Genomic DNA, 21,124 nt, shown 5'->3' with positions numbered 1-21,124 from the left:
GAGCAAATCAAGCATCGAAATCAATTATGAATTAGTTCCATATCTTATATATAAAATTTCATTGCATTATTTCCTTTACTTTGAAAGTTATCGAACAAAAACCACTGAAAAATGCACCAAATCCGCCATTTTCGTTTGGGTTTAACTTGAGAACCCGCAGGCTAATTTCGATTTCGTTTTTTTAAATTGATAGAAAACAAGTGATATTACTATAATATTTTGAAAAAACTTTGCGATTTTTGACGCAGTAGCGGCAATTGGTTTTAGTTTTCAGTAAAACAATTTTTGGTAAATAGCACCAATATAGCCATTAATTGGGCTAAAATAGTTGGCGAAAAGTGGAAGCATAAAAATTAAGAACCGTATTGTCCTAAATACGGATAAATGACAAACAGTTTTCACTTGTTAAAGAGACAAATATGAACTCGCGACGAAACTACTAAGATGTTAGACTAAAATCAAAAGTAAGTTCCCGTCGGTATGTTTATATCGTTTATCTTATAACCATAAAAATTTTACAAAATTAAAATTTGAAATATAATAATGAATCACACAAATTAATTAAAATTTGATTTTGATACATTTTTAATAAAAAAAACTAAGGAAAATTTTACTTCTTGAATTTTTAACATGTTCTACTTCATCCTATCAACTGTATTATAAATGAGTTAGATTTTTAGCTATTTGTATACATCAACTGGACGGCGCGGGACGGCGTCATTTATCATTCATTATAATATTGCAAATTTTAATTTTGTAAGGTTTTATGGTTATAGATAATTTGCGGCGCTTTCGCTACCATTTTTATTATTTCCTCGTTACGACCCTTCCCAAAGTCACCTTCACTAAGGGTTACCCCCCAATATCACCTTTAGTAGGATCTTTCAGTAGGATGAAAAAATTGTAATAGAGACATAGAGTCCACGTGTAGATTTTAAGCCTTGCCATTTTAGCCCGTGTACTTTTAATAATTTTGATTTTTGTGTATAAAACATAAAACTAATTAAGCTAATCTTTAATATTTGTGTTATCTTAATTACTAAGGAAATTAATGGTAAATCACACTTTCACAAAGCCCCTAAAGTTATATCCCACGTACGCTACAACTATGTTTTAACTTTATAAGAATTAACAGTAGGATAGTAGATACTGTATGGAAAACAGCTTTTCAACAACAGGGCTACCAAAACATTTTTACGAGCTTCAATTTCAGACGCCGCAAAAGGTCTATAAGATAAATGATATAAACATTCCGACGGGAACTTACTTTCGATGTTAGTTTAACATCTTAGTGGTATCGTCGCAAGTTCACATATATCTCTTTAACAATAATGTAAGTGAAAATTGTTGGTCATTTATCCGTATTTAGGACAATACGGTTCTTAATTTTTATGCTTCAACGTTTCGCCAACTATTTTAGTTTCTAGCCCCTGTGCTATTTACCAGAAATTGTTCTACTGAAAATTAAAACCAATTGCCACTACTGCGTCAAAAATTGAAAAGTGTTTTCAAAATATTATAGTAGTATCACTTGTTTTCTATCAATTTAAAAAAACGAAATCGAAATTAGCCTGCGGGTTCTCAAGTTAAACCCAAACGAAAATGGCGGATTTGATTCATTTTTCAGTGGTTTTTGTTCGATAACTTCAAAAGTAAAAAACATAATGCAATGAAAATTTTTATATAAGATATGGAACTAATTCATAACTGATTTCGATGCTTGATCTGCTCAAAAAAGTATCACAAGGCTAACTTGTCCGCTAGGTGGCGTATAAAAATAATTTTAGATTTCAAAAATGTCTAATTCTATAAAGAAAGTAATTTTATAAAAATATTTTTTCGATGTGCCATCTAGAGTTTTGGCCGCAAAAACGGGTTTATAAAACATAATACACTTGTGTTAAAAATTATTCTTCAAACGTCATGAAACAGGTACAAATTTAATTTATTTACAAAAACTGTTCAAAATGACCACCTGCAAATGTTTCTTGAACCCATTCGAAGATTCCAGGCGTGTTAGGGATAGTTTCACAGGCATCAATTATTCGTTGTCGTAGGTCATCAATGTCACGAACCAAGTCTTTAAAGTGTCCCCAACGAAAAAAGTCGGGATATCGCGCAGACCACACAATAGTGACCCCTCCACCAATCCATCTCATAGGAAACGTCGCATCAAGGTGAGCTCTTCTCGGCTACAATGTGGTAGGCAGGGTCGGATTAACCAATAGGCCGAATAGGCCTGGGCCTAGGGCACCAAGCCTACAAGGGGCACCAAGAGGGTTCGAAAAAAATAAAAGTACAAAACTTTAATCATTTGCTTTTCACAAAATATTTTCCGGAGTAATTTTAGTAAAGGCGTCCACCCCTATGAACCAAAAACGTTTGATTGTCACATTCTCTGACGGACTGCCGCCTAGCCCCTGACGACATACTAAATCTGGCAGAAAAATGAATTTTCCTTCCATTTCTCAATTATAAATTGAGGAAGCGCCTAGCTCGCTTTGCTCGCTATTGAAAGGGGGCACCAAAATTAACTTGGGCCTAGGGCCCCATAAAGTCTTTATCCGGCCCAGGTGGTGGGGCTCCTTCGCGTCGTTCAATTTCCACATGCACCTCCTCGTTGCTAACGTACGTCTTCGAGTAATTCAGGCCAGGTATTAACGATACACACGCCTCACCATTTAGCCCAAGTGGAAGAAAGTAAATTCCAAATAAATGCTTACTAACAATACGACTAAAATTATGTTGGTGTGAATTAACACATGTCGCGACTCGCGTGACGATTCTCTGACTGCACTGGTGGTTCACGTTTTGTTAACATTCAGTATAAGACCACGGAAAAATTGTTGGCCATGTTTTATTCGTTAAAACTTAACGTTATTGGCACGCACTTACCCTACAAAATTGACGGGTATTTGTTTGAAATCACCTTTAAAAATTGTAATTATTTAAATATTGGACGTTTTACGTTCATAAAAAAGTGACAGAGAAGAAGAATTTAAATCTAGTTGTGAAGAAGTATTTAGATAAGCTTCAATGAACCAGGGGGACATTTTCCAAACTTTGGATTTAAAAAGTATTAAGCTTAAATTAAAGAATAATATTAGCAGATATTAAAAATTTCAAAATATAATTTATTTCAACATAAGATTACCTACACAAATTTGTATTATTAATTGTAACAATTAAGTGATGTGTGTTATTTATTGAATTTGTGATTGTGCATTTACTTCGTCGAATGAATTAGAATACAGGTTGCACATATTTTCAGAAACTTAAATGTTCTGGAACGATGCAAATCTTAGATATTGAAAACCACTTGTTTCAAACAAAATTTTGTTTTTAATGGTTTTCAAATATTGTTATACAACTAATATTTCTAATATTTTGTATTTGTCAATAATCGTTTTAAGGTTAAGAGTTATTGTAGGAGATATACCTTTACCATTTTTTAAGTTATCGGTGCCGGCCATTTTATGTGGTTTTCAAATATTCTTATACCGCAGATAAAAAATTGAATTAATTAATTTGTTTGGATTTTCGAAATCATCCCCAAAATATTTTCAATTAAAAATATCGCAATCGCTGAAACAGTGCCACAGATACAAATTCGGAAAGCAGGAAACAAGAAATGGCCGTACAGTGGCTCCACGTGCTTTATCATTGTCATTTCAATCGGCAAATATTATTTGTAAAAATATTTTTTCCACCCACTTCATTGGCTGTCCTTGATTAGTTTTAGTTTAACGTAAATGTCTATATAAAAATGCATTTATTACTTAGTTAAAAATTATTGATTTAGATGGCCTTAATTTGGGGTATTTTGAAAAATCTGCGGGTACCTGTGAAGTTTCATTTTTCAAGCCAATAACGTTCGAATCGTAAAGAGAAGAGTTATATACTCCCAAACGGTACAAATAATTGAAATTTAAAAAGATTTGACCCGAATATTATTTAGCGATCTTATTTAAAGCAATTAATTTCTCTTTTCAATTCGAATTAATGCAAATCACGATCAATTATTTTAGATAAAAAGCAAATTTATTTTTTCAGCAACGATATAAAATAACGTTCCTAGAAATATATTATTCAACCAAATTATTTTAGGTAAAGAGCAAATCTTTTTTACGAACAACGATATAAATTAACGTTCTAACAAATATACTGTACAGGGTGTTACGGGTAAGAGTACCGAAACTTTCTATATGCATTCTATAGGTCTCTATGAGTAAAAACTGTCAAATAAACATGGGTCCTAAAGTGCTTCGTTTCAGAGATATGTGCTCCCAAAAAACTACCCCAAAACACCGGACACAGCCTTAAATCTGGCAAACAATATTCTTCCTTGAACCAAATTGTTTTCATTAAACTATCAATTGTTTTATCAGTGAGGCGAGAAACTTTAATAACAAGTGGGAAAAGTTCATTAATATCCTTTTAGAAGTAAAATGAATTTGAAGACAAAGCCATTTTAATTTTATTGAATGCTTTTAAGTTTGTCTAATAAGTTCTGTGGTTAGGCCTAATATCGCACGTCCAAGAACGCTTATTGGGTTAGAAGTTCAAATATTCAATCGTTCGTCTATTTGGTAAAACCAGTCGAAATATTATTTGTATCTCTCTCCAGGTTACATGCCAATCATAAACTATGTATTTTGAACTTTTTTCCAATAAATTAGTATAAAATATCTGGTTATTTGGGAAACTTATTTAATTTGTAACCACAATTGCGATATTAATTGCACATTTTACTAACGCTGAATACGGAGATATGCACTTGATGTACGGACGAGCCGAAGTAAGAGGAGTTGTGGTGCAGAGGTTGTATCAAGAACACTAACCACTAAAGAAGGGTACCGAATAGGTGAACTTTTGAAGCTGTAGACCGGCGCCTACGAGAGAGTGGGCAGCTTCAACCGTCTCGGGAGAAAGTGCAGAACATTCTACTTGACGTGGAAGTTATGATTTTTTTACATTTTTCTGTTAAAATGTTAGGTACTTATAATATCCGATGATGATCCGGGAACAAGTACCCGCCAAGTTGGAAGACAGTTAGTTGTCAATCATGTTTTGGTCTGGAGAATTGTACGTTGTCATCGTTTTCACCCTTTCCATCTTCAAAAAGTCCAAGACTTGAACGACGCCGACTATCCTAGACGTACCAACTTCTGTCAGTGGTTTGGGGACAGATTACTGAATAACGCACAGTTCGCAAGTATTATCCTAACAGCCGATGAGGCCAATTTTTCCCGGAACGGCATAGTCAATTTGCACAATAATCATCAATGGAGCCAAAATAACCCACATGGAACTATAGTCGCAACTCACCAAGAGCTCTTTAGCTTCAACGTTTGGTGTGGCATTGTCGGAAACTATCTAGATGGATCATATTTTCTTCCTCCTAGGTTAAATGGAATCTTTACCAGAGCTATTGGAAGACGTCCCGTTGGCAAGTAGAGTGCGAATGTGGTTCTTGTACGATGGAACGCCACCACATTTCAGCCGCGCAGTGCGAGATCACCTTGATGCAACATTTCCTTTAAGGTGGATAGGACGAGGAGGAACTATTTCGTGGCCGCCTCGATCCCCTGATTTAAACCCTTGCGATTTTTTTCTTAGGGAATATCTGAAGGACCTTGTTTAAAAAACAGTTGTCCGTGACATTAATGACCTTCGTCAACGCATTATTGATGGATGTGAGACTATTCGGAACAAGCCTGAAATCATCGAAAAGATTCGTCAAGCATTTGTGGACAGTACGCCGGTATATTGCATTTGTCCGTATGATGTCCCGAAAACCGGATGGAGATAGAGATATTAACGTAACTCGGAGGTTAAAAGACGACCAAATGTCTGATTTTCTCAGAGTAAAAGTACGTCCCGTGGACAAGTACTAAGACGTCCGTCGGGTTTTTAGTAAACATCCCGAGGATGAGTGTACGTTAAGCCTAAAGACGTCCGAGAGTATTTAGTATGGTTAAATTTCAGCTTAATTGGGACGTATCCAGGACGTTCATTTGATGTCTTGTATTTATCTCAGCCGTTTATCTACAGACTGAAACGCCAGTCGATCTGACACCAGTCTTTTAGGAATCTACTGCTGGTGGAATCTTTGAGCTTCTAACCCATTTTTCTTGAGAACGTCCGTGCAATAAGCTTTCCTAGACCAATGTGCCATATTAGCTACAGAACGAATTAGACAATTTTAAAACCATTCCTTTAGAACTTTTATGACATTTGTATCTTTAAATTTAATAATTAAAATCGTATCACAAAACTAAAATGGCTTTGTCTTCAAACTCATTTTTCTTCAAAAAGGACATTAATGAACTTTTGCCACTTGTTATTAAAGTTTCTCGCCTCACGGATAAAAAACAATTGATAGTTAATTGAAAACAATTTAGTTCAAGGAAGAATATTGTTTGCCAGATTTAAGGCCGTGTCCGGTGTTTTGAGGTAGTTTTTTGGGAGCCCATATCTCTGCAACGAAGCACTTTCGGACCCATGTTTATAGGACATTTTTTACTCATAGAGACCCATAGAATGCATATAGAAAGTTTCGGTACTCTTATCCGTTACACCCTGTATAATTAAAACACTTAATGTATGGTAATTAAAGAGTTCCTTTAGAGCCACTTCAAGAGTTCTTGAATAAAGAAAGTGAATAAAAGTAGGCGCGTACTGCTCCTTTCCCAACTAGAACTTCTTGGTTTTAAAGAACTTTTTATTAAACAACTTCATAAGGCAACTCGTGAAACTCGAACTGTGAAATATCGCTACTTTTCCGTCGTAAATGGAGTTCAAAACCTCGTTGCTATGCTCATTGAAATATTCTCTGTAAGAGTTAACAGCGTGCTTTAGATTTAAATATTGTTGATTATCGACAGTCTTAAAAAGTTAGGGAATCAATAAAAGAAAATTTAACGGCCATTAGTCTGTTTATTAATTAACTTTTACAAACATGTAGCGGAAATGATTAATGGAAATAATATCTTTGGTTAATATTGACTAAACGTTTCCTTCGTGGTTCATCAAGTTTAGTCTCAGAGGCTGACAAAGTTGGTCTCGTCGGTAATGAAGGGGTAATGTTAGTACTGTTACTAAAGGCATCGGTAGCATGCTATCTAACGTAGCAAGCCACCGTTTCGGCTTTATTGGAGTTTAATCGTACGCACTACAAATATGGCTGGTCCTGGTTGCGTTGGAAGTGGCTTTTATTTCATTGACCATTTTTAACGAGACGAATACATTCCGTGTTCTGGAATGGTCTGATTTTGGGAATTCACGATCTTTCCTAGCAGCTGGCATATTTATACCCTGTTCTTATTAATGCAGGGATGTTTTTTAGAGTCACTAAATTTCTGAAGCAAGAGCAAAAACTCTTCTATGCATCCTTCTGCCGGGAAAAATTGACGTAACAGCGACTGTACAAATAATTATTTGTCTTTTTTAGTGATCAAAGACTTCGTGAAATGATGGCGGTGAAAATTCAAACCCAAACACCTGGCGTTATTTTTCATTTCAACTTTTTGGGCGAAAAGCTATTTTTTCAAGACAAAAAAAGGTACTTGTTAGTATATTGAACGTCTTGTTAATCCTTTGATACGGCCATTTTGGAAAAGCTTGGCCGTTCCCCTTTAAAAGAATATTATCTTACATTTTCTAACAGCAGACGAAAGCTACTGTGGTAATTCACATAAGGACGAAGTTTGGTTTTCGATATGAGATCGTCGATAGTATTAATGAACTTAGCATTTGACACAACTAATTTTAAAAAGCACTCCTGTAAATCAAAACTGCCAAAACCATCCACTTAAGAACGTCCTGGTGTAATATCCATTATCATATGGCAAAGCTATATATAATGAGAAAATATTCAAATGTAGACCAACAAGATAATATTTCCAATTTCCTGTTACAGCAAATGTTTTCAAGCCCATGTTGAGTAAACGAAGGGTTTGAACTGAAGTGAGATTATATCGTTTCCATTTCCAGGTTTTTAAATCAGTGAATTGATGACGTCAATTCCAAAATAAAGTTTAAGTTAAAGGATGTTATTATCTACTCTTTCAAAGAAATACAATTGAAAATAGTATTTTGAGTTATTAAATGGTATTGAAATGGTCTTTATTTGTGTAAAAAAATTGGATTTTCTTTTAAGGGTGTGAATACTTAATTATTTTTGTTAAAAGGCCTAAAACAGTATTTAACGTATTCAGCGACGCACATATTCTATTTAATTTTTAAAAATTTATTTGTAGCCAATATGGTTTAAAAAATTGAAATTATTTACGTTGGAAATGGAAGATTTCGTGTTAAATTTGGTTTTAGGAATAAGATTTTGCGGGAAATAATGGGTTTTAGCGATTTTTATCTGAGAAAACACTGTTTTTAAGATGATAAGTCTTAGTCTAAGCCTTAACTGCTTAAATAACTATAAATTATTTAACTATTTAGTTAATTTAATTTAACTTTTCTTTTCCTTTAACTAAACATGAAGTTGTTATGTGTGGATTATTTGTCCCGTACACGGTATCAGCAACCCTGAGAGTTTAAATCTCCTTGCACTTCAAATAGGATGTATCGCCGTTTCCAGCGTTAAAATGAGAAAGTTATTTTTATTCGTTTTGAACTTACGTTATAAAGAATTTTCAGTTTTAACCGGTTAGGTTGGCTAACGGTGACTACAAAGGGTTAAGTTGACATTTCACAAGGTCATCCAATTTTACAAACTTGAAAAACTCCCACCATAATGAGTTTGTCTAGCAAATTTCGATGTAACACGAATTGGTTTCGAGTTATGTGCGTTTTCTTTCAATTTTCATTTTAACGACCTTTGTGATTTTGAAAATCAGTTCCTCGACTTCCTATTGGTCAAATTCGATCGAATCAAAGCTAATTAGATCTACAATGCGACGTGGAACACTTTTCTAATTGAAACCAACTTTCTAACACTTACGGTTCTCGCGTTTGTTTTTGGATGACCTTGAAGACATGATTCAAGGTCATTGAAATTTTTAAACTAAAGACCCTCAATCCTGATGATTATGTGTAGCAAATTTCAGTACTCTAACTTGAGTATCTTTAGAGTTATTAGCTCCCGAACCTCGCTTTCGACACGTTATCAACTTAACGAACTTCTTGTTTTTCATCTAGCATTTCTCGGCTTCCTATTGGTCAAATCCGATCAGGTCAAAGCTACTGGTACTTAGAAAGTCACGTGGAACACTTTTCTAATTGGAATCAACTTTTTAACACTTACGGTTCTCGAGTTAGTTTTTGGATGACCTTGAAGAAATGGTTCAAGGTCATCGAAATTTTCGCAGTAGGTTTCCCCCTACATACTAGTAAATAGTAAGTAATATACTATAGAGACAGATACTTCATGGTTTAAAATAAACTTTTATTAAAAAGAATATTGGGGAAGCTTTTCGAGCCCACTCGCTCCTTTTCAACCCAGATCTGGGTTGAAAAGGAGCGAGTGGGCTCGAAAAGCTTCCCCAATATTTTTTTTAATAAAAGTTTATTTTAAACCATGAAGTATCTGTCTCTATAGTATATTACTTACTATTTACTAGTTTAAAATAACCATGGTTAAATTTTGCATTTATGATTCCCCCTACATCTTGTATACGACTTGAAAATTTAAAAATCCTACCTAAAACAGATTTTGAGATATTCGCCCTCGTTCTTTTTTTGTGGACACCCTGTATACCGTACAGCACCGACTTTTTCAATAGGTATAAGTACGGGTCGTGACTAAAACGCAGTTGAGTCTGGACAGTCTGGACTGCAGTGTATGGTAGGAATCTACTTTCCTACTATACTTAAAATTACAATGTCACGGGGATAAGTTCACATATGCTAAACGGTGTCCAATATTCTGAACGAAGTGACTAAAATGCAGTGATGCAGTAGTCTGGAATATAATATTTCTCAATTCTAGTCTGGACAAAATGACTAAAATGCAGTGATGCAGTAATCTGGACTTATATTATTTTTCAAATCTAGTCTGGACGAAGTGACTAAAATGCCGTGATGCAGTAGTCTGGAATATAATATTTCTCAATTCTAGTCTGGACAAAATGACTAAAATGCAGTGATGTAGTATTGTGGACAAATATTTTTCGAATCTTGTCTGGACGACGTGACTAAAATGCAGTGATGCAGTAGTCTGGACAAATATTATTTTCCAAATCTAGTCTGGATGAAGTGCCTAAAATGCAGTGATGCAGTAGTCTGGACAAATATTATTTTTCAAATCTAGTCTGGACGAAGGGACTAAAATGCAGTGATGCAGTAGTCTGGACAAATATTATTTTTCAAATCTAGTCTGGACAAAGTGACTAAAATGCAGTTAGGCAGTAGTCTGGACAAATATTATTTTTCAAATCTAGTCTGGGCGAAGTGACTAAAATGCAGTGATGCAGTAGTATGGACATCAAATCTAGTCTGGAAGAAGTGACTTAAGTGCAGTGATGCAGTAAACTGGACAAATATTACTGCATTTTAGTCACATCATCCAGACTAGATTTGAAAAATAATATTTGTCCCTACTACTGCATCACTGCATTTTAGTCACTTCGTCCAGACAAGATTTGAAAAATAATATTTGTCCAGACTATTGCATCATTGCATTTTAGTCCTTTCGTCCTGACTAGATTTAAAAAATAATATATGTCCAGACTACTGCATCACTGCATTTTAGTCACTTCGTCCAGAATATTGGACACCGTTTAGCATATGTGAACTTGTCCCCGTGACATAGTTATTTTAGATATAGTAGTAAAGTAGATTCCTACCATACACTGCAGTCCAGACTGTCCAGACTCAACTGCGTTTTAGTCACACCCATAAGTACGTTAACATTTATTAACTAGAATCTTTTTTATCAATCTATAACAACAATTTATTTTTACCATTACATTACACGGCAGTTTATAAAAATTATGTTGTTGTTATAAAATCGGATTTTTAATAATAATTAATAATAATAATAATAATCAGCTTGGCTTATATTAAATATATTGACTTCGCAATTGGTTGACGGTTAGATATAAATATACAGTCGTCAAATTTTCAAAAAACTACTATTATAAAACAAAGTATAACTGAAAAGCAATAGAAAGTGAACTTAAATTGAGGTAGCACCATAATAAATAATTTTATTTGATTTCGGGATTTCACGCAGTCACGCTCTACCCACTGCCCGCGATCCCCCACCCGCTTCCTTAAAAAAAAACGCCCAGAAAATCCAAGATTTATTATTTATTGAGCTTTTCCTAAAACAATTTTATTATTTTTGAAAGTATCGCCTTGCATTTATATCGCGCCTCAATATATTCGGGCTATTTACCTTTGAGTCGTGTTTGAGCCCCAAAGTTTATGTTCGATCATTCTTCTGCTGCTTCGAAAAACCATTACTTTTCGTCAAAATGATACGAGATATGGAGAATATCACTAACTCTAAGTACACGAATAGGCATTTGATGTACGGGCGGGCCCATGGTAAAAGTTAAAAGCGAGGTGGTCATACCAGGAGCAATTGCCCGATAGACGATTACTAGAAAGCCGCATGTTTGAAGCCGTCGATAGACGTTCACGAGAGCGTGGTCATATTCAACCAGCAATTAATCGTGAAAGGACGGAAGAAGTTCCAGACGACGTCGAAGAACAATTTATTGCACCTTGTCTTTAGAACTAGCATTTTTCTTATAATCAATTCTTCGTCTCCCGAAAATAGTATTAACTTCCTTTTTTTGATAAATAAATAAAAGAGTCAAAAATTAAAAATTCAAATAATTAGGTGCTTACCATTTTTGACAATGATCCCGAAAGAAGTACCTGACAAGTGGGAATCACGTCATTGAATGGCAAATACTTCATGATCACAAGTATTACCCTAACCATCTACAAAAGGCCCAGTCTCTGAATGAAGCAGACATTCTATAGGAGAGTTTAGTTTTGCCAGCGGTTTGTGAAAAGAGTCACTGCAGATCCATAGTTTCCTAACGGCTGATAAAGCCAATTTTTCTCGTGACGGCATTATCAATCAGCACAATAGTAATTATAATCAGCTTGGCTATTACCCCCAAGGCACCACCTTAGACCTAAGTCATCGAACGACTTTACCGGATTACAATGCGTAATCACCACACTTTAGCCGATAAGTTAGAGATCACCTTGATTAGGCGTTTATTTTGCGATGTATTGGTCGAGGAGGGACCGTTGCATGGCCCACTCGGTCTCTTCATTTAACCCTTCCCGACTTTCAAAACTGGGAACACATAAAATACCTGGTAAACAAGACTGAAGTTCGTGACATTGATGGCCTACGACAACGAATAAATGATGCTTGTGAAACTATCCGTAACACGCTTGGAATCTTACAACGGGTTCAAGAATTATTTGTACAAAATCCCTATGCGTGTCGCGACTACTTATTACGAATGACCAAAAATACTTTAAAACTTTAAATGACTTTATTAATATACATTTGTTGTTATTTACAAATAAAACAATGAAGGTTAACTGAAGCTTGAAAGGCTACGATGAGAACTGGTTCGCATCACATAGGAGTCGGCTTTTATACACCTAAAGAAGCTATATACTTTTTAACTAAAACATTTAAGAGATAACGGCGTTTATCTATGTAGTCTGGTTTCACACAAAGTTTATTTTACATTTTTAAGTAGTTAATGTTTTAGTTTGCAACATCTTCCGGCCCGATGACACCATCATCTTTTGATAATTCGAGGTTATAGAGCATCTGGATTGCCCGCTTGAGAATCGAGCCGCAGGGAAGATGAACGGTGCAGGATCTTATCTTGCCACCACGACCACGATACGTCTCGATGATGCACCCCATTTTCCATATGTGACGTGGTAGATACTGATCTTCTATAAGGACGATGTCGTCGACCCTGAATTCAGATTGACCTTGGACGGTGACATTTGAATGCGCTGAACGCAGCTCGATCAAATAGTTTTGTCTCCATCGCTTCCAGAACTGGTTGAGCAACGTCTGGCGGTACTTGGACCTCTTCAGTCATTGTTCTTGTGTAACAGATACTGGATTCCGGATTCTGGAGTTTTGATCAGGTAGTGACGTCAGGCGTTGACCGACAAGGAAATGAGCTGGGGTTAAGGGTAGCGGTTCTCCAACATCAGTGTACGTATGAGTCAGCGGGCGAGAATTTAGTACGGCTTCAATTTCCGTCACTGTTGTCGTCAGTTCTTCGTGAGTGAGAGATGTCCGACCGATAGTTTCTGGAGACAGCTTTTCACTGATCGTAGGAGGCACTCCCAGAAGCCTCCCAACCAGGCGGCACGTGGAACTATGTACTTCCACTCAACTCCCTTGTAACTTAAGTACTCTTGGACTTCACTGGATTTTATTGTCTGGAATATGTTGGCCAAATCTTTCTCGGTGCGTTTGAATGCTTTCGCATTATCGAAATACAGGGTTTGACATATCCCTCTTCTAGCCAGAAATCGCCGAAATGACAAAAGAAACTTCTCGGCACTCATGTCGGTGACTATCTCTAAATGCAATGCTCGGGTAACGGCGCAAGTATAGAGCGCTATGTAGACCTTTGATTGCGAATTCAATACTTCGTCGTGAACGTAGAGGGGTCCTGCAAAGTCCACTCCCGTGAAAGGTGGCGACTCCGTTACTCGGTCTCGTGGTAGGGGAGCGAAGATTTGACTTCCGGCTTTGACTGCGTACCTTCTACAGATGTAGCATTTTTTTACAACTTCCTTTACAAGCTGTCGACTTTGCAAGACCAAATAGGTTTCACGTAGTTAGTTCATCGTGCTGTTGAATCCGCCGTGCATTACTTTATCGTGACTGTCTCTGGTTAGTAGCAAGGCTAGACGATGTTTCGATGGCAGAATTAACGGGTGTTTTTCTGCTAACTCCAGATTTGCTTGCTGGAGACGTCCGCCTACTCTAAAAACGGCGTAAATTTGGCAATTCCTGAAGACCTCGAAATAGATTTGGAATATGTTAGACATGCGATCTCGTCAGCGAATGTATCTTTTTGACATGCTTCAGCCATAGGTTACTTGCTTGCTGGATCTCTTCAGCTTGCAGCGCTGCTTTATTTCTTTGTTCGATTGGCAGTCTGCAATTCGTGGCAAATTGAATGACAAAGGCTGTGGTACGGAAGACTAGGCTCGCTGAATGAAACTTCTCTAAATCGAACAGCTCTTCTCTCGGCACGACGGCACAACTTAGAACAGCAACTGGTTTTTCTCTTCATCGACTGTTTCGAGCTTGGTAATTGTAGTAGGAGATTTGGTCTTGGGCCAACTTTCGTCTGTCTCGAACAACCAGGAAGGTCCACTCCACCATTTGCGATTAACAACCAATTCGTTTACGGTACGTCCTCTTCAGGAGAGGTTGGCTAGATTATCTTGGCTGCTACAGTGAGACCAATGACTCGGATCCGTTAAGGATTGAATCTCGTTGACACGATTGGCGATGAACGGATTCCATTTGTTAGTTTGACCTCGAATCCAGTGTAGAACGATCTCGGAATCAGTCCAACAGTAATAACTGGTAATCTGGCCTTCGAATACGCCAAGAGTGTGTTTCAACAGTCGAGAGCCAATGAGAGTGGCCAACAGTTCAAGTCTTGGTAGACTCAACTTCTTTAGTGGTGAAACTCTGTATTTTGACGAGATTATGGATACTCCGAAGCCTCCAGAATCAGTGAAGTAGCGTATGTACGTAACAGCAGCGTACGCTTTTTCGCTGGCATCAGAGAAAAGATGTACTGCGGTCCCATTAACTTGACTTCCAGAGTATGCGAAATACCACCTCGGTATTGATATTTTTCTGAGTTTGGGTAGGTCGAAACATCATTGCTCCCATTCCAATTGAAACTCCGGTGGTAATTTGTCATCCCACTCCACTCCTTCTCTCCAGAGCCTTTGAAAGAAACACTTTACTACGAAGACAAATGGTGCTAACAGGCCAATGGGATCAAAAATTCTTGCTGCGGCTTGTAGCAGGCCTCTTTTCGTGTCCTTCGTCTTTGTTAGAAATTCTAGGGATGACGATATATCGAAGGAAAACGTGTTGGATTCAGGGTGCCAAGTGATTCCAAGAACCTTGAGTGACGAGCTTAGTTGCTTAGAAACAATCTGGTCTTGCCCATCTTCTTTGCTCCAAATGGCCTTGACTTCTCGGGAACTGGAGACCCATTTTCGTAAGTTCATCCCGGCTTTACTCATGACCTCGCAGGACTGTTTACGTATGTCTAGTGCTTCGAGAACTGAATCAACTCCCCCAACGTGGTCATCCACGTAGAGCGTGTTTCGAAGGATCTCGCTTATCTCTGGATAATTTTCTTGTAGTTGGTCGAAGTGGTATTGTAAAGTTGCTGTCAGCAGGAACGGACTTGAATGAATTTCGGTTTCTCTTGCCCAGTTAACTTCGATATCCATAGGAAACGAACATAGTCCCGAGCTATTGGGTCCAGTGAAATCTGTAAAAATGCTTTCTCCACGTCCGCCATGATTCCAATTCGATGTCTCGTAAAACGCAATAGCATATCCAAGAGATCAGGATTCAGGTTCGGTCCTGATAGTACACAGTCGTTTAGCGACACTTCTCCTTTTGCTTTCGAAGAGGCGTCGAAGACGTAACTTTGTCTTCTCTTTCAATCTCGGTGCGGAATGTAGTACGATTGGCTTGGATACGTAGAAACTTGATCGGCTGGAACTTCTTTGACGATCCCGTTTCTCAAATTACTTGTCGATGACTTCTTGATACCGGAAGAAAAGCGACGGATTCTGCTGAAACCTTTGGATCGGGCTGTTCATTCTTCTGGCTGCTACTGACATGTTGTTCTTGATCTCGGGATGCTCTGGTTTCCAAGGTAGTTGAAGTTGGTATTTCCCTTTGGTCATATTGATAGTGGATCTATGACTGGTAATTATATTTTGATCTTGACTTTCGATTGCTTGATTCTCTTGGATCCCCAAGGACTCCACCTCCCAAAAACGTCTTAGGTACTTAGAAACCAAGTTTACTTCTACTATGGTCGTCATAACTACTGATGACTGGACGTTGAGATTAGCTGATACTGGCGTCGGACCTTGATTAGACCATCCGAATATCGTCTCAATAGCTATTAGATCACCCTCTAATTTCTTGAATTTCATTTTTCATAGCTTCCCGTAATAATCAGCTCCGATCAGGATTACTAGCTCCGATGAGACATTAGATCCGGTTAATTCCGTTTGCTCAGCCAACTCTAGTCCTTTATTCTTCATATGTTTTCTTATGTGTGCTCCACAAATTATCGGTGCTTCTATGAGTGTAAGCTCAACTGCTTCCTCTGGATCTATTACGCTTTTCAGCTTGACCTTGACTCGTCTTTGGATTTTAATGGTTTCCTTTGCTTCTTCAAACGGATTGACTCTGACTAATTCTTCGGATAGGACTGGTAGCAACAATGCTCGTGATACACCTTCTTGAATGAATGAACGTTGACTTCCGTTGTCGAAGATCCATCCTGCTAACGCTTTGTTGTTTTCACCTTCAACGTTGACTAGTTGTGTCTGAAGGTAGACTTTCGAATCTCTGAGTCCAAAGTCTTTCAACGAAATTAGTTCTACTGAAACTTCCATGGGGTATTTCTCTGGCTCCTTGGTTCTGTCTCTGCAGGGTGATCCTGCCGAAGGCAATTGAAACATCGATTTTTGGCTTTGATGACGTCGATCCTTTTAGGAAGATACTGGCGACGGCTGCATTGAGTGCTATGTTCGTTGGTACTCGGACTATTACTGAATTATTGACTCACCTGGACGAACATTCAACGTTTTTTTGTCTTTGATATGAGTATTCCCCTGGCTTGTTCATAAATATTGGTCGTTCTCGGCTCTCCACTTCTCGTCGGATATACTCAAGGAGGTCATCTAGGTCCCACTCGTCCTCGTCTTCAAGTTTCTTGTTATACTCGAGGTTCAAATCAGAAAGTAAACAGTTTAATATAATTGTGTACAACATACTACAATATGACTGTTGCGGGATTCCTAGGGTGTCGAGTATCTTCATTTGCGTGTGCCAGATATCGTATAGCTGGCGTAACGTTTTGACGTCGCTCGAACTCTTAACTGGTACGAGAGGAATCAACTTGTTCATATGAGACCGCATAGCGATATTTTTTCTCCCGAAACGATTTTCCAACGTCTTAACTGCTTTCTCGTAATTCTCGTCTGATAAGCAGTACGCTTCGACAGCTATCAACGCAGGTCCAAATATGAACGCAGATAATTAAACTTGTATGTCTGGGCTACCAACGTCTTCTCGTTGATGGACGAGATGGATCCCCAAAATGTTTGCCATTGAATAACGTCCCCATTGAATTTTTGGATGGTAAGACGAGGAATTTTAATATCTTCGTCGTTGTCGATTGGTATTAATTATAATATCTTTTCGTTGCCTTCTATTATTTTCTTATTATTATCTTATAATTGATTAAACACTTTTTCAGTTTTCTTACTGTTGATCCCTTCCATGTTGAGTTCTTCGTCTATCTTTACAATGAGGGCTTCAGTCCGTACTTTGAGGGCTGTCCTTGACTTCAGTAGCTTGTCCATAACTCTTCTTAGTTCAATTGTCTCTCAGGATAAGTTGTGCGACGATATTTCTACTCGATTCAGCTACTCCCGGGTTTCGGCACTTATTACGAGTGACCAAAAATACTTTAAAACTTGAAATGACTTTATTAATATAAATTTGTGGTTATTTACAAATAAAACAATGAAGGTTAACTGAAGCTTGAAAGGCTACGATGAGAACTCGTTCACACAAATTGTATTTTACATTTTTAGTAGATAATGTTTTAGTTTGCAACAATTGCGTATATCGAAGCCCAAGGTGGTGATTTTGATCAATTTTTGTTATTAAAATTGTACGTGCTTCAAACATTCAAAGAATGAAAACATCCCAATTCATTTAGGCACTTCCATTTAAACACAGTTGAGTCTTTGAAACACCTTTGTTTTTTGTGAATTTTAATTTACACACTTATCCTACTCATTCTAATTTAAAATCATACTTTTGATACAAATTATCATTTTCTTATCTCTTTATAAATGAAACTAATACTTAGTTAAAAAAAGAAACAATTGGGTCCAAAGAATAATAGAAACTGCCCTTAAGCCAGCTTTTCGACGGTCAGGTAACCGATTTGTGAGGGCCAATCATTCGAAAGCAATGCACTTTGAGATCCATATTCATAAGACATTTTCGAATCAATATGTTCCCAAAAAACGCTTCACTTAATTTTTGGCATGCTTAACCGTAACACCCTGTATATTGTTCTAACATCAAATTTTATTGAGACCTTGATAAAAATTCAACTTCGGTTCTTGAAGCCCTCTCGCGAATCTCGACTTTCGGCTTTTTCTGGTCATAATGACCATTTATTTTGACGTTTTACCCAGTCCTGCGGGGTTGTTATTTAAATAAAGTTGATATATTTGGTCTAATGAAGGCCAATCGTTGTCAATGCTAGTGCTATATTTATTCTTTAAATGAATCTTTATTTATTTCTGGCCCTTGATAAAATTATTTGGTCAAGTACCATTCTGACTAAAATGTCCAAGATCGAAGTTCTGTTCGTATAGTAGGCCCCTAAAACGCGAGTTTTAAGTCCTTTCTTTGTCGGGACCGAGGACTTTGCACCCCATTCACTTCCGGAATGGCGCTATTTAATCGTTTTACATAATATAGTTATAAGATTTCCCTTGTATGTATTTTACAATGTGAGATTGCACCAAGGGTGACATTGCCCCTAGATACAACCGTGGGTGGAGCGGTATTTTTTAAACTGAACCACGAAACTTCGGAACAAATTTTCTAGTTGTTTTGAAAGCAGGAGCAACTCAAAAAACGTCGCTTTGCCTAAGATACAGTCTACATCATTGTTTCTCAATGTTATTAAAATAAAGGAAGCAACCGTACTATAAATATAAAAATCTCTAAACCATTGAATTTAAACCAAAATGTGCTGAAGTCTCGTAAAACGTAAGATCAGACAAGTAGCAATTCATGATACGACGTTTTTCGGGTTGTATCATAATCTCATATCCCAGTGAGAAAGGGGTTGATTTCCGACAAAACAGTTTTATTAATACGATTTTCGGTATGCCATATAACCTTTCCATTGGAACGTTTTGTCTTCCGAATAGCGGTGAAAAATCAAATTTGCAATATAGTGAATGGTTATTTTTTTGGAATAAACAAAGTAATGAATTATATATTTTTACAATTTGGAAATGTTAGAAATCTACGTTTTATATTTTTTGACAAAAACTGTCCGATTTAGCATTTTGAGTTGCCTAGATTCGTATTGTTTAAATATTATGTTTTTCCTCAGGTATTTGCGGTATTTGGAAATACTTATGTTTTGGATGAGGACATAGTGCTAGAAATTCATGCTTCTCCACCAATTTTTGAGAACAGTCAAATAATAATAACCATTGTGGATATCACCAAGAATTTTCAACAATTGTCGATTCTGTGGTTTCCAAGTGAAGTTTGGATAACATCGCTGTGTTCTTTCGTAGCTGTTGTTCTTTTGCCACGATGCTTGCCAGTGGTTCACTTAACCAAACGGGGCATTTCAAAATTGATGGAACACTTGTGGTTCTTCCTAGCTGACCTTCTCCAGAACAGTTACGGAAAGCCCAACATTTATTGTGTTTCCAACGAAGAGCTTTTCCCATTTGGAAATAGCAGTTATTCAAATTCTAAATACAAAACGTTTCGCTCTGCATCACGCCTTAGAAACAGTATACAAGGTGATTTTTTTGCTATAAAAAGTTTTTTTTTTTGAAAATTAGGTTTTCTAGAATATATTGAAATTTTTACGATACGTTGTCCGTACCGGGGGACACTCGTTGGCGAAATTTCCTCAATTTAGGAAATTCTTTTCACGGTTTTTTAAATCCAAGATTTTTTTACTTTTGAAAGGGTGTTTTGATCAATAATACATAATTTCCAATAAGAAACATTTAATTTACCATATGTTAACAAAACTTTAACTTAATACTAACAAAATTTATGAGATTGGTTCGAACACTCCACGGTTGGTAACGATGCTTGCTTGTGCTGGAACAATTATGTTGTCAAACGCACTTAGAACAATTTCGGGGGTTTCTTCCCGGCATGCGTTTCTAATATCTTCAAGAGTTTCAACGGGAGTGGTGTACACTTAATTTTGAACGTATCCCCAAAGAAAGAAGTCCAACAGCGTAAGATCTGGTGACCTGGCTAGCATAGTATCGAACGGTTTCTCCCTATCCATGGTTGTGGAAATTAATTGTTTTGGAATCCTGTCATGTCTTTGTGCTAATGCGGTGGGGGGGCACACAGCCTCGCTCGTTGGGCTAGCTGATTCGTCAAGCTCCGTTGTTAGCTCGTTTAGTACGAAATTTAAATTACTCTGTCCATTGGGATTTTTAGGGAAAAATATTAAACCAATGAAACGGTTTCCTAGAAGACCAATCCAAATATTTAATAGCTCCAATTGAAATTGGTGACTGTGTGGAAAGCCCTATAGTGTGGATTTTCGTTTTGTCAAAAGTTATTATTTTGGTGATTGAAAAGCCTATCTCTTGAAAATCAACAGTCATCGGAGGATAAAACATGGTAAATAAATTAATAAAACGTGGTAAATAAATTTGAGGATTTTAAATAAAAAAAATTTAAAAAGGAGCCTACTTTTTCCAAGAAACGAAAATTTAAATTTTTGAAATTATAGGACGAAATATTTTAGCTAGCCTAGCTTATCACACGGGAAAACAATTTCCGAAGTTGATGACAACGTACCTTCAAAAATTTCAATTTCTATAAAACCTTTTTTTCGAAAAAAAGAAAAACACTTTGTCGAGAAATAAAAACACCCTGTATTTTAAGCAGAAATATGCAGTGCTTTACACCATAGAGAATGATTGGGGCAGACATTCATTCGCTAAACCCTAACCACGGGGTCTATTTGATAAATTTCGGGAGGCTTAAGCCTTGTCAGGTCCAGTTCTAAACATTGAGTTGGGAATAATGCAAAATTTGGATCTTTGTCATATTCAGTCGAAAGCACCT

The 21,124-nt window shown here is 36.9% G+C and overlaps 3 protein-coding genes across 3 annotated transcripts; all 3 read right to left on the bottom strand.

Moving 5' to 3' along the window:
• Positions 1 to 12,703: 12,703 nt before the first annotated feature.
• LOC149945580 (uncharacterized) lies at positions 12,704 to 14,359 on the bottom strand. Its single transcript, XM_090176618.1, has 6 exons — positions 14,319 to 14,359; positions 14,075 to 14,261; positions 13,843 to 13,989; positions 13,346 to 13,770; positions 13,073 to 13,286; positions 12,704 to 13,024 (listed from the first exon to the last, which is right to left on the bottom strand). Exons 1-6 carry the CDS (start codon positions 14,357 to 14,359, stop codon positions 12,704 to 12,706), a joined length of 1,335 nt encoding a protein of 444 aa, XP_090032744.1.
• A 38-nt stretch (positions 14,360 to 14,397) lies between these two features.
• Positions 14,398 to 16,176, bottom strand: LOC149945579 (uncharacterized). The gene is made up of 3 exons (XM_090176617.1): positions 15,764 to 16,176; positions 14,894 to 15,478; positions 14,398 to 14,845 (listed from the first exon to the last, which is right to left on the bottom strand). The coding sequence occupies exons 1-3, from the start codon at positions 16,174 to 16,176 to the stop codon at positions 14,398 to 14,400; spliced, it is 1,446 nt and encodes a 481-aa protein (XP_090032743.1).
• Positions 16,177 to 16,179: 3 nt separating this feature from the next.
• Positions 16,180 to 17,616, bottom strand: LOC149945578 (uncharacterized). Its single transcript, XM_090176616.1, has 3 exons — positions 17,520 to 17,616; positions 16,818 to 17,256; positions 16,180 to 16,720 (listed from the first exon to the last, which is right to left on the bottom strand). Exons 1-3 carry the CDS (start codon positions 17,614 to 17,616, stop codon positions 16,180 to 16,182), a joined length of 1,077 nt encoding a protein of 358 aa, XP_090032742.1.
• Between the last annotated feature and the right edge of the window lie 3,508 nt (positions 17,617 to 21,124).

Source organism: Leiobunum rupestre, chromosome 5 (assembly GCF_980474605.1).
Source record: "Leiobunum rupestre chromosome 5, qqLeiRupe1.1.hap1, whole genome shotgun sequence".
In the NCBI taxonomy this organism is placed as follows: Eukaryota; Metazoa; Arthropoda; class Arachnida; order Opiliones; family Sclerosomatidae; genus Leiobunum; species Leiobunum rupestre.
The sequence above is the reverse complement of the archived record's forward strand: the minus strand, read 5'-3'. Positions and strand labels throughout refer to the sequence as shown.

Bases quoted from the DNA above. Each gene is read 5' to 3' on its own strand.
- LOC149945580 (XM_090176618.1), bottom strand. From the start codon at position 14,359: ATGGTGGAGTGGACCTTCCTGGTTGTTCGAGACAGACGAAA. The intron at 13,990-14,074 runs GCAAGTAACCTA...ATCTATTTCGAG, and splicing joins AAGCTGAAGAGATCCAGCAA to GTCTTCAGGAATTGCCAAAT. The intron at 13,025-13,072 runs GTATCTGTTACA...AAGTACCGCCAG, and splicing joins ACTCCAGAATCCGGAATCCA to ACGTTGCTCAACCAGTTCTG.
- LOC149945579 (XM_090176617.1), bottom strand. From the start codon at position 16,176: ATGAAATTCAAGAAATTAGAGGGTGATCTAATAGCTATTGAGACGATA. The intron at 15,479-15,763 runs GTAATTTGAGAA...TGGACCCAATAG, and splicing joins TATCAAGAAGTCATCGACAA to CTCGGGACTATGTTCGTTTC. The intron at 14,846-14,893 runs GTTTCAATTGGA...ACCCAAACTCAG, and splicing joins GATGACAAATTACCACCGGA to AAAAATATCAATACCGAGGT.
- LOC149945578 (XM_090176616.1), bottom strand. From the start codon at position 17,616: ATGGACAAGCTACTGAAGTCAAGGACAGCCCTCAAAGTACGGACTGAA. The intron at 17,257-17,519 runs GTAAGAAAACTG...CTGCGTTGATAG, and splicing joins CAACATGGAAGGGATCAACA to CTGTCGAAGCGTACTGCTTA. The intron at 16,721-16,817 runs GTGAGTCAATAA...ACGTCATCAAAG, and splicing joins AACGTTGAATGTTCGTCCAG to CCAAAAATCGATGTTTCAAT.